General features: G+C 46.6%; 1 protein-coding gene across 1 annotated transcript in view; it reads right to left on the reverse strand.

The window, feature by feature from the left end:
* SPTB (spectrin beta, erythrocytic) overlaps window positions 1-16,213 on the reverse strand; it is a 51,673-nt gene that overhangs the window by 26,736 nt on the left and 8,724 nt on the right. Inside the window, 10 exon segments of the mRNA NM_001220481.1 lie at window positions 88-390; window positions 1,133-1,291; window positions 1,931-2,048; window positions 3,661-3,848; window positions 4,850-4,962; window positions 5,398-5,513; window positions 5,801-5,881; window positions 6,280-6,371; window positions 7,340-7,513; window positions 9,156-9,307. Coding sequence (NP_001207410.1) covers window positions 88-390; window positions 1,133-1,291; window positions 1,931-2,048; window positions 3,661-3,848; window positions 4,850-4,962; window positions 5,398-5,513; window positions 5,801-5,881; window positions 6,280-6,371; window positions 7,340-7,513; window positions 9,156-9,307 — 1,496 coding nt within the window.

The following is a 16,213-nucleotide window of genomic DNA, read 5'->3' on the forward strand; positions in this document are numbered from 1 at the left end:
GAGGCATCTAAGGAAGCATAGCTCACTGCAGGGCCAACACTGAGGTAGGCCTGGGGCCGCGGGGGATGGGCAGCCTCTGGGGCCCACCTTGATCTCATCCATCCAGTCAATGCTGTGCAGCATGTCCTGGAAGAGCTTCTGCAGGGCCAGGGTCATCTCAAGTCTCTGGCGCCGGGTCCTCAGAAGCTCCTGTAGATAGTTCCACAGGCGCAGGATGTTGTCCTTGCGAGCAGTGATGCGTTTCTGGTCATGGTAATTCTCCTTTTCCAGCTCCTGGGCCAGGTCCTCCAGGGCCTTCACCCGCTCCTCATAAGCAGCCGTGTCGGTCTCGATGGCCTCGTGTTTCTTTTTGGCGGCCTCCACAGCTGCCAGATCATACCCAAAGTTGTCCTGCCCCATAGGGAGAAAAGCAGGCAACCCAGTCAGGCTCCCTCCCCGTGGCTAGTCCCTTCACAGAGAAATGGCAGGTCCCTTCAGAACAACTGCTCCATGGGAAAACCCATTCCCAGGGAGTTTGTTCTGCTGTATTTTCAGCCTGTCTTACAGAGCCAAGTTCCAAAGACTAAATGTCTTGCAAGAACCTTTAAAAGAAGCTCATAAGTTTATTCACCAGGCCATACTTGTAAGTTTGCTGTGTGTAAATTATTCATAGAGCCCTTTCGCGGCCTGTGGGCACTCACCACCCTGTCTTGAAAGGACCTGCCCAATTCTAGGCAGGAAGGGGCTGTGTCTCACTCAGAGCCCCACAGCTGTAAACAAATGGCTCAGCCCTGTGCTATTGGGGGTGCATGCACAACTCTCCAATTCTCTCAGAACACTGGTTTTTCCCCTTCCTGGACAACTTTTGAGTCCAAACTCTGAGTGGTAAGCCCACTACTTTTCCGGGGCCTCAGCCCTGGGGTCAATTTTTAGCTGGTGAAATATGACCGTGGCCCTAGAGGCCAGAGTCTATGGAGAGTTCTTCCTCAAATGTGAATCCGGATCTACCTAATCATGGGGGGCAGGGCTGTGAGGCCCGTGGAGAGGCTTATCCTACTGCTGCTGGGAGGCCAGCTGGGTCTCCAGCCTCAGGTGACCGCTGGGGGCTCCAGAACGCTTCTGCCCCCGCCATGGCCAGTGCATCTCCCACTACCTGAACCACAAGGCGCTGGTTCTCATTGAGCCACGTCTCTCTCATGGCGGCCTTTCGGTCGAAGCGCCGGGCCAGTTGTTCCAGCTTCTCTTGCCGAATGAGCTCATGTCTCAGGGCCAGCTCCCGCTGATACTCGGCCTCCTCCAGGCTTTCCCAGGCCTGTGTGAGGGACAGAGGAGAATTCATGGGGTGCAGGAGGAACACCTGGGTTTGGGGCTTCTGCCTCTTTTGCCCAACACTGAGTGATTTCAGGAATCGAATCTAGGCAGAGCCTGAAGTTCAGAATCTTTTGGTTACCGAAGATTTGGGGAGCCCAGTCCCCTCCTCCTCTAAACCTGCCTTAGATACTCTTGGCCTAATGTTAGTTACTGTTACTTGTACTCTGTGGGTGTTCAGTAAATTCTCACTGACTAAATGGCTGGTTTCATTCTGTTAGAATGCCCAAGTGGCGCTAAGCCTCCAAACCTCTGAAATATCAGAAGGCATTTCCCTTCTGTTATAAGTAGTTAACATTCATTCTATAGTCAGTGAAACTCAAGAAGCTATAGAGACTAAGCTATAAAACTGGCTTGAAAAAATGACTCTGGGCATCTGAGCAGGGGGCTGAATTAATGGACAATGGGTAGAGTTGAACCTCTCAGAACTGGGTTCAGAGAGTACCCCTAACTAGCCAGCCTGTGTAGTTAATAACACGATAGAAAGTGGCTTGGCTTAGCCCTGTCCAGTGACCATTCTCCACACCCTTATCAGAAACTCAGCCAACCCGCTGGCAATGCATAACGGAAAACACTGCTGTACCCGGTTGATGTCAGACACGAGTTTCCCATCGTGAGGTGTATACACTTTCTGATTGTTGGCTCTCATCCGGGACTGAATGGTAAAAAGCAGGACTTCCAGGTTCCCCTTCTCCTGAAACCTGTTGAGAAAACCAGAGGTAGGGAGATTAGCGTCGAGGTCCCCACAGCCAAATTTTTTGCTAAAACCAACATGAAACTCTGGCATCTTGGAGCTTGGATAGAAAAACATCTTTTCCTTGAAAAACAAAAAGTAAAGAGATATACAGGTTTACTTACCTGTTAAGACATCTATCATCCTCACCAACTGTGATCTACTAAGGGTTAAGTCTTTATAATACAAACCAGAAAAAAACACAACAGCCACCCTAATGTTTGCTTATCATTTGTTTCCACAGGGGAATGGCTAACCAGAGTATTCTAGTAATTCCTGCGGATACCAAGAGTTTTGCCAACTGACACCAAAAAACACTCTTCACTGTTCTGCAGACAATGAAGATGTCTGACTAACTCTTAAGTCAGTTTCTTATTGAGTGAGCCAATGAAGCCTTAGAAATAGCATTATCCACATAAGAACATATTGTATTGAAAGCAACTTCCACCTGAGTACTACTGAGCCAGCCCTCCGGACAAGTCCTAAAGGCCAGATGCTTCTGAGGGGAGAGGAAAGGCTGGGCTCCAGGAGGATAGCAGGTGCAGGTGAGAACTGGCAGCATGGTGAATATCTGGAACCCGGGGTCTAAGCTCAAGGTAACTGCATACTTCTACATTTTCACATGTACACAAGTATCTACCCACTTCTGCATCTTCCATGTGGCAGTCGAAGATTGGCTGTCAACAAAGTCCCTACCCCAAGACCAGCCTGACAGAGCTGACCCCTCACAGTCATTTTAAGAGAGCTGTGGCCCCGAGCGCCATCTACTTGGCCAAGAGACAGCATCCCTGTGGTGCATGGCCTGAGAGAAGCAAAGGGGAGGTTATCTGTATTGAATTTAGGACTTTAAAAATGCGTTAGTGTCAGGCCAGAAACCAGATACTTGTTTATAGTACGTTCTAGACTCTATGTCTTACCTTTCCCTGTTTGAGAGTCATGAATGAAGAGTGTGGGAGGGGAGGGAAGGAACAAGGCAGAGGGTACTATCAGTGAGCTAGAAATCTGTTTCAGAAGAACTGGACAAGCTGATGACAGGTGAGCTGGAATGCCTCCTCTGTGTGTATGCATGTGCATCTTTCTATGGGCATGTCTACATGCGTGGGCATGCATGAGTGTGTCTGTGCATGTGTGTGCACATGTGCACAGACCCTGAACATACTGGGATGAAGCGGAGGTCCCAAGAGGTAGGATTAATGCTCTGTTGATGAGCAGTGACAGATGGGAGAGAAACAGGAGGTATCTGAGATCAACAAGACCCCACACAGAGAGCTCCAAGACTGAGAATATAGAGGTCATTACCAGATAACAAATGCACAGCTTAGTCTACAGAGAAGAGAGAAACTTTCCAGCACTTTCTCCTTCTTTGGCTATGAGTTGAGGGTTACTCATCAATGCCCATTTCCTAGAGCCTGATGACTTAGGAGCAAGAAAGGAAGGTGGGGATGACATACATGACAGATGTGAAGCTCTCTAGCCTCTAGGATAGACTTCCTGGACATAATTCTCAAGGCCCAGGGCTCTACCTTTAGCAATCAGTTTCTTAGCCTGAATGCCCATCTTCCCAGAGCCAAGGCCCTTACTTGGGTGGCTTCTCCACAGTGCGGTAGGTGCTGAAGGCCTGTAGTTGTTGTTGGACGCCCGTCAGGGAGTTGGCAAACTTGCGGCTGTTCAGGACAACGATGGTCTGCTCAATCCAGGTGAGCAGGTCTGAGGCCAGCCCGCTGTATTTTTCAATCATCTTCTCGGTCTCAATGGCATGGTCAATTACCTAGGGAATCACTTTATTACTTATTTTTTTAAAAATGTTTTATTAATTTATTTGACAGAGAGAGAGCATAAGCAGGGGGAGCTGCAGGCAGAGGCAGAGGAAGAAGCAGGCTCCCCACTGAGCAAGGAGCCTGATGAAGGGCTCAATCGCAGGACCCTGGGATTGTGACCTGAGCTGAAGGCAGATGCTTAACTGACTCAGCCACCCAAATGCCCTTATTACTTATTCTTATCAGAAGAGCAATGATACCAATGAGGCCACCAGGGGGGCCACAATTAAGGTGGCCCTCCTCTCTAGCCCTGGAGTGTTCCATGTTAGGTTTGTTCCCTGAGCTCAAAAACATTGCCAAGGCAGGAGGAGTGGACTGGAAGTGGACTGGCAACATTAGTAGGAAGCTGGCTCTGCTAGGGTTCAGTGGCAGCTCCACCCTTCCCCTAACCCTATAAAAGACTGACTGGTAAGCTTGCTATACCAGGGCATCAGCCACTAGAAAGGCCAAAGTCTTGTTTATTTTTAAATGCATTATTAGGAATCCAGGGCTTCTAGGCACCATCTTTGCTGAACACCAGGCATACAAAGACAAATGAGAAATAGTCTCTACCCTTGGGGAGCAGTGGACCAGCAGGGGAGAAAGGAATTTGGCATGAAGGTCTGTACAGTCTAATGGGTTCCTGATATACCACAGAAGCTAAGAGGCCCAGAACCATAATAAACCAACATATAAAAGCCCATCGTGTCCCATGGAAATGTTCATGAGATGTGGAAGATGTGCTCAGAGCTGCAGGCTAGGACATTTTTCAGGACAGACTATCAACTTGCTTTGGAATTGAAGTTGGGAGCCATTACCTCAGCAGAGCCAGGCTTCAGAGAAGTTGGTAGGGAGTGATCTATAGCCCCCCACTGCAGCAGGGGCCCAGATACACAGCTCTTAGGATGGAAAAGGAGCATCTCAGCATGGCAAACAGGGAAACAAGGTGACACTGGCTGTGAAAGCTCTGTACCTTGCCGACGCGCTTGCCCTCCACCGCCAGCACCTTCATTTTGGAGAAGTAGTGGTAAAATGCCACCACATAGGTAATAATGGATTTCTCATCAGGATTTTCCGTGAAGACATCTGCAAGGGGATAGGGTGTGTGCTCAGGACCCAAATGGAAGCTAGAGATGTCAGAGGGTTTATCTCCCTGTTCCTCCACCATGAAATTCAGCTCCAGACATCAAGGGACAACCCAAGGGTGAGAATGAGTGTTTGTGATTTTAGCGAGAGGATGAAATCCATATTAGGACCACAAATGAGGTGAAGGGAGAGAAAGAAAGATCGAAAGACTACAAATGGGCCACTGGTTGGGCCAGGAGAGTGTCAGGAGCTGCCTTGGATCTGAAGAGCAGGCCCGGAGCAGACTGCTGGCCTAGCCACTGGCCCCTTGCTGTGTCCGCGGCTGGCTGGGCACCGGGCCTACGCTCCTCCAGGTGCCCTGTCAGTCTGGGGCTCCCTCCAGTATGAACACTACGTCCCGTCACAGCAGCGAAGGGCTGGGCAGGTGCAGCTCACCTTCAGGGTCAAGAAGTGGGATGATGCCTAGCTGACGCTCAGCCACGTCGAATGCATGCTCTAGGTTGTGTCGCGCATTGGAGTCCTTCAGCTTGTCGAAGTCAATCAGGTCAGGCCTGGGGGCACAAGGCCAGATGGCTAAGAGGCGGCGGCCACGGCATCCCCCACCTACAGGGCAGCCCCGGCATGAAGCAGACACTCAGACAGCTGGGGAGAAGTGAAAGGAGGAGACAGAAGCAGGGGAAGGGCAGCTGTGAGCACCAGAATGTGGGGAAGGGGCAGAGGGCATGCCTGGAATTTCCAGGAGGCAGGGAGGCTGAGGATGAGAGGAAGGACCAGGCGTTGTGCGCAACGTATCCAAACAGCGCAGGGGTCCTATCCTCGGCCCTCTCCTCCCCCTTACCGGTGCTTGTGTATCAGGGCGTTAAAGGCCAGGCCATCCTTCCAGCTTGAGGTGAAGTTGGTGACATTGACCTGGGGGTAGCTGCACCCAAGAGAAACATTAAGACCTAAGAAAAGATTATTCTGGAGTCCCCAAAAGTGTATGAACTGAGGGACCAAGGCACTGGAGAGAAACAGATCTGTCCCTTCTCGAGCCCCCTTCAATTGCAGACAGCAGCTAAGTCACATGAAGAGACTCCTCCATAAGGTGGGCCCAAGAGACTCACACCCACCGACACCACAGTCTGAGCCAGGCAACTCTAGAAAGGAATCCTGAATTCCAGGCCTCCAATAATCAGGTCAGGACAGATTCTGTATCAGTTAGGCCAAAGCTGCTAGTGTTCTGGGCGATGTTGTGCGTGTCTCTTGGCTATGGCAGTACTTGGGGGAAAGCAAGAGGGTAGTGGGGAATGTAGTCATTAACTGGTTCCCAGGGCATACCCTGCTGTCTTCATCTGACACCACAACAGCAACGCATCCTTGGCCGAGCGCGTCTCACGACCCTCCTGAGTTTGCACAATAATGTCCTGAATCTAGGGGTGCGGGAACAAGAGAGGGGGGAATTAGATTTGCATCTGGCTCCGTGCCTTTCTGCTCTCCCTGGGAAGCTTCCTCCCTCTCTCTTCCTTCTTAGCCACCTGTCTGCACTGCCAGCCCTGCAGCAACACCATGGTTTAAGGTCCTGGGTCCCGGTGGCCCGTTCCCCGGCCTTAGTTCACTGCATCAGGACAGGGACAGCCTCCTCATGTCAGAGGAGACAGCTCTAGCTCGATGACTCATGGGATACTGACAAGAAACAAGATGCCCCAAATCCTCCTCTGAAGAACAATGCCCTGCAAGGGACAACACGAATACTGAAGGATTGGATTTTGATTAGAAGCTCCTCTTGCCTTTTCATTCTCCCCAATTCTGCTGTTACCACTGTTTACTGTACGCACCCGAGACCCCCTGGATGAGCTCTTCGGTCTGCGAGTTGTGTGCTATCTTCTTCCTCCCTGCCCTTGGGACTAGATTCTTCCTATCCTCAAGCCAGCAGCTGGAAGGCCCTGCTTTCCTTCCCTCACACTTTCTAAATTTCCTTACAAGTAACGGACCTTGAATTTCAGGGTGGGAAGGGAAAGGTTTCTGATTGAAAACCATGATATAGATCTTCTGTACTGTTTTGGCAACTTCTGAAACGAACTATCTTAAAAAAAAAAAAAGTGACACATGTTGACATGTTGTGGGAAAGGGACAAAAGCAGATCCCCCAGCCGGACATCATCTCAGCTTCTAATTTCTATCTTCTCCCTGAAAAGACTAGACTGCTGTCCAAACTCACTCTGTATCTGTGAGCCATCACTGCAAAGGATGGTTACTTCTTCCTTCCTCCTACAGGTTCTGAGCCTCCCAGAATGTCCACGAACACTCACACTCCATTCATCATTTTATAAGATTCCTAAGCCCTGCCTGGCCCAGGGAGGCTCCCTGCACTCCCTCTGCCCCGCTCCCCCGGAACTCACCTGGAAGCGAAGGATGATGGTCCAGATGAGGCCCAGGACCAGGCGATGGTTGCCGTCCACAATGTCGTGGGAGCCCATGTTTTCCAGGTGCACCCTCTGCTCCTTGAGGAACTGGAGGGCCTTATCTACATTCTCCAGGCAGTGAATGCGCATCTTTCCCTTCGTGGGCTTTGGCTGGGGGACAAGTATTGGCTCCGTGGGCATGGAGGAATGTCATGGTCACCCCAGAGGTACCTGTAGCCTGGGCCAACTCCTGTCATCAGCACCCACCCTCCGCCCTCCTGGCCAAACTCCAGCTCTCACACTCACTCCTTGACACTCTTCAACCCCATCCTTTCTGCAAAGTTCAGAGGTTCCCCCTCCCCTGAGCACCCACAGCTCTGCAACTGGGCTGCATCAGTGCTATTTCTGGGTCTGAACGGGTAATAAATGACATTCAAAAGCCCTGACACAACAAATAGTTAACTGAGTACTTACTATATGCCAGGCACAGTTCTAAGAACTATGAACTGCTGGTTGGTGATAAGAGGGGCTTTCTGTTGAGTGATTGATAAGGGGGTCCATCCCATCAGCCAGCCTCTGCCCTTCCCACCCCTGAATGGCCCCAGTCAGAACTTAAGGGGGCCACCACTGAGGAGGAACCACATCATGTGAAGGGTTCCCAGTGGTAACTCTTCCTAGTGGTCTTTCAATACAGGATAAGGCACAGCAGCCTGGAGTTGAAAAAGCAACAGAAGAATGTGGTACATTTTATTTTTTATTTTTTTATTTTTTAAAAAGATTTTATTTATTTATTCATAGAGACACAGAGAGAGAATGAGAGGCAGAGACACAGGCAGAAGAAGCAGGCTCCATACAGAGAGCCCGATGTGGGACTCGATCCAGGGTCTCCAGGATCACACCCTGGGCTGCAGGTGGCGCCAAACCGCTGTGCCACCGGGGCTGTCCCTGTGGTGCATTTTCATTCAAACCCTGAAGATCTTAGTATTTCATCAGGTACAGGTATCACTTATACAAGGAAAAGAAGGTCCTGACTGATAGAACCAAGGTCATAATAGAAGTAACTAAGCAGGGCAGCCCCGATGGCCCAGCAGTTTGGCACCACCTTCAGCCCAGGGCCTGATCCTGGAGACCTGGGATCAAGTCCCGTGTCAGGCCCCCTGCATAGAGCCTGCTTCTCCCTCTGCCTGTGTCTCTGCCTCTCTGCCTCCACTCCCTCTCTGTCTGTCATGAATAAATAAAAATAAAATCTTAAAAAAAAAAAAAAAAGAGTAACTAAGCAAAACTCGAACCTTAATCTGGTTCTCCCTCAGAGGCAACATTACTGCACAGTGGGTCACAACTGAGAGGGCCTACATAAATTTCCACTTGTAAGAGTGACAGAACACATAGGAAAATATCTTCCATGTTTTTCTCTTGGTTTCAAGAAGGATGCAAATTTCTCCAGCTGGGTTACAGAATCCATTCCAGACTGCATGAGGAGGCTGGCGGGGGGGGGGGGGGGGTCCGCTGCAGGCCAGACGCAGATGCCTAGGCCCCAAGTGGAGAACTCGAGAGCTCTGTGTGGCTTTTGGGAGGAGCATGAAGAGGTGGGAATGGCCAAGAAACAATAAAGTCTGGTAAGAGGTCAGAGAACTCAGTAAGCCACACGGACATCTCACATCAGGAAGTAACAAAACCTTCCAAAAGAACAGGGAGAAACCTTGAAAGGCAGTGAGAAATGGAAATACCCCAGATGATGTCTTTTCTAAAGAGGAGACATAGCACCAGCCACGGGATTCAGGGAAAGGGGCCACAACGCAGAGAAGGACTTTACCAGGATCTCTCCGGAGAGCACCTCCAGCAGCTTGATGAGCATCCTTCCATCCCGCAGGTCCTTGTAGAGGTCAGTGATGCGGCAGGGCACGCGAGCCAGGTTCGAGTTCACCCATTTTGTGAAGGTCTTCTTCTGAACAACTTCCCGTTCATCTGAGTGAGGAGCAGAGTCTTGGGTGAGGTGGCCAAGACTGGCAGTGTCATGTGACATGTGACATGGAGCTGAAAGGTTTTCTCTTAATCCCAGGACCCCCCAATCCTTGGCAGAGAGGGTTGAAGTATCTATTCCACCCCCTTCCTAGGAACATTTGTGATCAGAGTATAGCCTTTGGGCAACATGAGTCCATGTACTATGACTGGAGCAATGAAGAGATAGCTTCCACCACCACATTCTGTACACAGTGGCTATGTGCCTCTAATTCAGCCACCTATTTCTTCTACCTGGCAGAAAGCTCTGTCCCAGTGTACCAGCAAGCTCAGATTCCAATGCAAGGTTCACCCATCTATCTATCCAACAAACATTATTTCTGCCTAGAATGGTCTCTCTTGCCCATCCACTCTACCTCACCCCTTCCACCTAACTCCTATTTGTCCTGTAGGAGTCAGTGCTTCTCCAAAAAGCTTACCCTGACCCCTTGGCTAGGTTAGGCCTCCCTGTGTGTGCCCTGACCCCTGCATATGCATTTCTTATTTAGGTCTCACTTCACATTCATATGAGTTGAAAGCCTATCTCTCCTGCAAGGCTGTAGGTATCTTGAGCCCAGCAAAGTCTATCTGTCTAGTTTACTTCTACATCCCCTAGGCCTAGAGCCTGGTATACAGTTGGTGTTCCAGAGTTGAATTGTAGTTGACTGCACATTTATTCAGCTCCTGTTGTTGGCAGGCTTATGCTAGGCCTGATAATATATAAAAGTAAAACAAACTCCTTGAGGGGCTCCTGGTAGGGCAGAGAAGAATGATGAGCAAGGCAAATGGAATGTGTGATCCATACAAGGTGAGGGATAAGGGAGGCTTGAGCTGGGGACTATCCATGCTGAATCTCTCACCACCAGAAGGGCAGGTAGGGGTTTCTCCATCTTCAGACCTGAGAAGCTGACATGACACCCCCACCCTAAATCGCATCAGCCCAAACCAGTTTTCTTACCCATGTTGTACTAGTTCAGAAGAGGTACCTCTTAGCACCTCTGTAAAATAATGCTGGTAACCTGTCCAGTTAGGGCTGGGAGGTTTGAACCAGATGCTGGAGAGAGGGAAGAGCTGGGTAGCAGAAAAAGTGGGGGAGAGGTGGAAGGTAAAGAAGAGAGAGTGGCAGAAAAGAGAAACAAAGGGAGAGATGCGGGAAGGACGGGTGGATTCTTGCTCTGTTGGCCTTAGTGAAGTTTGTGGCAAAAGGCTTTGGGCACTTTGGTGCAGAAGCCGACCTGGCAGTATGGCTGGGCCTAGGCCATGGAGGATCCCCAGGGAGGGTGTGGGGGTTGGGCAGAGCAAGGACAGGCTCAGAGCAGCCTAGCCAGGAGGGATGTCAGTGCCCTGGGAGCAGACTAAATGTCCGCTCAGCTGAGCCCAAACCATGGAAGGGTTGGCTTTTTAAATTATTAAATATCTGATTTAACAACAACAAAAAGAGGAACCCAGCCAGCAGGGCCTCAAGGGTATAATTTTGGTGGTTCCTGAGGCTCACAGCATCAAATTCCTTCCTACTGCACTGCTATTTTAGTGTTAGGAACTCAGACACTTTATTCACTTATTCATTCATTCAGCCAATGTTTACTGTGTCACCGCTAGGTGCCAGGCTCTTGGGGGAGGTGGGGAACTCAGGGACAGGAAAGACAGCTCTATCTTTGAGGCAGACATACTCTTTTATAAATATGATGAGTGCTGGTGTCTCATATAAAGAATTCAATGGCAGCCATCTAAATAAGACTTCCACGAAGAGGAAAAATACTACTACTGACTCTCTAAGTCTCAAATATAAAATTAAAATGGTAATCCATCCATATTGGGCCGCTGGGCAAAGTTTCAGGGGGAAGACTCTCTTTACTCTTTTGTTGGCAGCAAATTAAACCACTTTCCCGATTTCAAGGACTATTCAGTAAAATGTAACTAAAATTCCAATGATATATTGGACAGAAAGCAATTGCATTTATTCTGGGGCATGTCTAGAACCAGCCACAACCCCATGGTACCTTCCCTAGAGACCAAATCTGTTCGTTCAGGGACTAGTCCTTCCAACCAATTGTGGAGCTTTGACCAAGGGCCTGAAATTTTTAGGCCCTTTAGAGATGAATGTATTAAAAAAAACTCAAGTCCTTTCTTCCTTTCTTTTCTTGATTTTAAGAATCCAAAAATTTCATCACATGGGTGCCAAAAGTCATTTATTTGTGCTTGACAAAGGGTAAGGAAGTGGTTTTAGCTGGGGACATGGGATTTAATTCTTGGCTGCTGGGCTGGCATATATAGTGGGCTGGTACAGATGGATCCTAACTTACCCTTAGATCTCCCCAGGTTTCAACACACAAATGGAGCCTTGTGGACCCCAAAATATTGGAGCTGTAGGTTTAGAGCTCAGACAGGCAGCTTCTTGGCTACCTTTTGCTTGGAGGCTAGTACACAATTGCCCAGAATCCCCAGAACCCTGAAACATTTTGCAGTGTTGAGACATGGGTAAGATTCCGAGAAGCTAATGATGATCACAAGGAGAGAAAAGGCCCAGGGGTGGGGATTAATTTCCATTAGCTGTTTGCTCTGGCTGCTCCGCATCAGCATGCTCAGCACATTTACTCCTAGCATGGCACAAGTATTTATCAGGAGCCTTCCCAATGCAGGAGCAATGGGTGGCCCAGGGCCAGCTGGGCTGGGAACCCTGGTGGTGTGGACAGGCTGGGGCAGTGGCCATGCATTGGGTCTGCTGTCTCCAGGGGACTTGGGCCATCTTGCAGAGACCCTCCATGGAAAGGAGGCCTCAGCTAGGTGCAGCCAGGGGCCAGACCTTATTTCCAGACCCCTAACCCTGCCAGTGCAGGAAAGTAAGCAAATCCACCGGCATGCCCTGACTCAAAGCCACCAGAGCCTCAGAAAACCCTGGTGCTTCTGTTGCCCTCAAGCTTGGGAGCTCTCCATTCCTATTTCTCTTCTCTTCCTTTCCTTTCCTTCCCAGGCTGTGGCCATCCTCAATCCTCCCCAAGATATTGGGGCTGCTCCTAGAAAGTTCGTGTTCTTCTCTGACCAGCTAGCTATAATGAGTGTCTGGACATTGTGACTGAGTGAGCTTTCTTTTCTTCTTTTCAGAGGTTTGGTTTGAGGTCAAATCAAACCACAACACCAAAATGCAAATATTTATCTGTCAATAAGGGAGCTCATCCATGGAAAGTGTTTAAAACAGTACCTGGCCCCCAGAAAACTAGCCATCATTATCATTCTTACCCATCACTACTACTATTATTACAATATGTAGGGTCCTGTCCTGGATGCTGTGGGGAGCACAAGGGCCTCAATCTTGTTGACGAAACAAGACAAAAATCCACAAGCAGTTAATTTTGCAACCACACAAGAGTTAAAAGGCAGTTCATTTTAATAATACAAAAGCTGTCACAAGGTGTTATTGGATTAATTATCAGATAAATGGCACATTCAGTAGATGGTCATGGGCCGAAGAGGAAAGAGGTCATTTCTAATTAGAGTAGTCAAGCGGGAGGGGAGGCAGGGTATCTCCTGAAGAAAACAACTTTGGATTGGCAGAGGAGGAGGGGAACCAGGGAGGTACAATGCTCCCAGCTAGAAGGCATGGAAGGATACAGCTTGTTTGGAGGCTGCTGAGTAGATACAGGTAAGAAGAAAACATGTGGAAAATAGATTTTTAGCTGAATATATGTAAAGCTCTAAATGAAAGGCTAAGTTTAGATTTAATCCTAGAGGCAAAAGATACCATTGAAGGTATGACTGGATCATTTTCTGAAATACTAGTCTAGAAGGCCCTCAATGATAATTTAAAAAACAATGTTTCAGCTTAAAAAGAAGTGTAAAATCTACATAAAGAAAACATTAAAAGGCTCCTGAGGTACACAAAAGATTTGAACAAGTAAAAGGCACCTCCAATTTTGAATAGGAAAACTCAATATCATAAAGTTGTTAGTTTACCCTAAATTAATCTGTATGTTAAATATCATTATTATTTCAAGATTTTATATATTTATTCATGAGAGACGCAGAGAGAAGGAGAGGCAGAGACATAGACAGAGGGAGAAGCAGGCTCTCCCCACAGGGCCTGATGTGGGACTTGATCCCAGGACCCCAGGATCCAACCCGAGCCAAAGGCAGATGCTCAACCACTAAGCCATCCAGGTGCCCCTAATTGAATATTTTAAATATATTTAAATTCTATAATTTGGGGGGAACTAGAGAAGCTGTGAGAAAATTCATTGGGAAAACAAAAAGGCTAGGAAATTCCAAAAAGAAGAATGACAGCCCTTCCCAGGTTCTTTTTCTATCAGATAATAAAGCACAGTACAAAGGTACCATGATAAAACTGTGCTACTAGAATATGAACAGACACATCAATGGAATAGAAATAGTCCCAAGCACAGATAGGCATTTGATATCTGATAAGGTAGTATTTCAAATATAAAGGGGAAAGAAGGATTATTAGGCAAAAAGTGTGGACAAAACCAGGTGCCACACAAGAAAAATTAACCTAAATTTATAACTCACCCTCCAGAATAATTTCATTTGGGTAAAAACTGAAATGTAAAAATGAAACCATAAAAATACCAAACAAATCATGGTTGAATGGTTTTTGTTTTGTTTTGTTTTTAGAATGCTGGTATAGGAAAAGTCCTTTAAATAGGACACAAAATTCAAAAGCCATAAAGTAAAAGATCGAAAGTTCAACGATGTTAAAAAAAAAAAAGGCAAAATTTCTGATCCTAATTAAAATTAAAAAAAATTTTTGTGTGCGTTAGTACACTATAAGCAAAGTCAAATGACGAAAGATATTTGTAACTCACATCACAAAGGACCAATTCGCTTAGGATATAAGGATACAAATTAATGAGGAAAAGGACCATACCATCAATCCAAGAGCAAAGTGGACATACGTTTGTGAACAAAAAGTTAACAAAATGTAAAAATCTCTTAAATGTGTAGAAAGTTGTCCAAGCTATTCATGGAAGTATAAATTAAAAGTTAAACATATACACAAAATTTAATAAGTGGTCTTTAATTAGTGTGAATACACTAATCATAAAAGACATTTTTGAGACAACTGGGAAAATTTGGACATTGAGTATTAAATTTTATTAGAATTGATGTTAATTTTTATTAAGTCTGCATTTTTGCCAGCACATAGCTTTAAGCTAAGGGTAAAGCTAGGTGTAATAGTGGTATTATGGTTAGGTGGGAAATGTTTTTGTTTTTCAGAGGTACATATTAAAGTGTTAGGGGTAAAATGTTGTGGTAATCTTCAATTTACTTTAAAAATACTTCAACTCCCAAAATGGACAAGCAAATATGGCAAAAAATGAACAGTTGTTATGTCTAGGTGATGATTCATTATACTTTCATCTCTACTGTATGTTTGAAATTTTTCATACCAAAAGTCAAAAAGTGCAATGACAGTAAATCAAGGCACTGTTTCACTTAGGTGGGCTTCCTTCAACTTCAACTTCCCTCCTCCCTTGGCAACAGCACACCTGCCACTGGTCCCACCTACTCTGGTACCTGCTTTACTTCCTGATATCATAGGCATCTGGGAAGTTATCAAAAGTCTCGGGTGAGGCTGTTTTAAAAATAAAAGTTTATTGTGCATTAGCTGTTCTTAGGCTATGGCTATGGTAAGGTTGAAATATCTTATCTACCAATAATCACCCAGGTCTAGGCCCATCTATTCATTCCTGCCATAGCTTCCTATAAAATTCCTTGAGTGCTTCATACTTCCCTGTCTTTTTAAAAAAATTTTTAAAAAAGATTTTACTTCTTTGACAGAGAGAAAGAGAACACAAGCAAGGGGAAGAGCAGAGGGAGAGGGAGAAGCAGGCTCTCTGATGAGCAGGGAGCCCACGGGGCTCAATTCCAGGATCCTGGGATCATGACCTAAGCGGAAGGCAGGCACTTAACCAACTGAGCCACCTAGACACTGCCTCTTTTATCTTCTCTCCCTCTTTTGTCTGTTAAAAATCTGCTCTCAAGAATAGAGAATAGCAACCTAAATATCCAACACAGAGGATTATATGATAATTTTGGTACATTTATAAAGATATTAATAAGGTTGTAGAAGACCTTTCAATGGCAAGAAAGGATATTAGAATACATTTTAAGGGGAAGTTCATATTATAAAATTACATGCATAATATGAACTCATTTTGTAGCACTATATCCATTTAAAAATGAAAGCTTCAGCTAGATGTTGTTATAGCTAAGTGGTAAGACTATTGGTGACTTTTCTTTTTGCTTATCCATAGTTTCTAAAATTTCTGCAATGAATATGTATTCCTTTCAAAATAAGAAACAACAGATGTCATGAAGAAAAATAGGATATAACGCTCAAAAACCCTGAGGACTAAATGAAGAAAAGTTAAAAAAGGTTTGTGTTTTTGTTTGTTTTTCAGGAAGCCTGCATTTTTACCAGCACACAACCCTAAAGTATGGCTAAAGCTAGGTGGTCAGAAAGGTAAGAGGGAGAAGAGGCACCACGAGAGGTCCATGTACCATGAGCCTCCGCCTGAAACCAATCATTTAGTGTTGAGCCCTTTGCAGGTTTACAGCTTGGGATTTCTCCTTTTCATGCCAGGAAGCCAAGAGCTTAGGGAACCTGAGTGAGCAATACTTGAATTCCCATGAACTGGTAACAAACCTTGAAGATAAAGATGCTAATCCTATAAAGCCTAGCATAGGGGCAGACCCTCAGGGACATATCATAAATGTTGGTGGCACAAATTCTACTCTACAGTTTGGAGAGGGACTTTTCTTTCAACCAACCAACTTTCATCACACTAGTATTGTGAACAGCTAGCTAGCCTACAAGATCTAAAAATCTAGCTAGGGTTGATTCTAAGAGAGAACTCT

Source organism: Canis lupus, chromosome 8, assembly GCF_011100685.1.
Source record: "Canis lupus familiaris isolate Mischka breed German Shepherd chromosome 8, alternate assembly UU_Cfam_GSD_1.0, whole genome shotgun sequence".
NCBI lineage: Eukaryota > Metazoa > Chordata > Mammalia > Carnivora > Canidae > Canis > Canis lupus.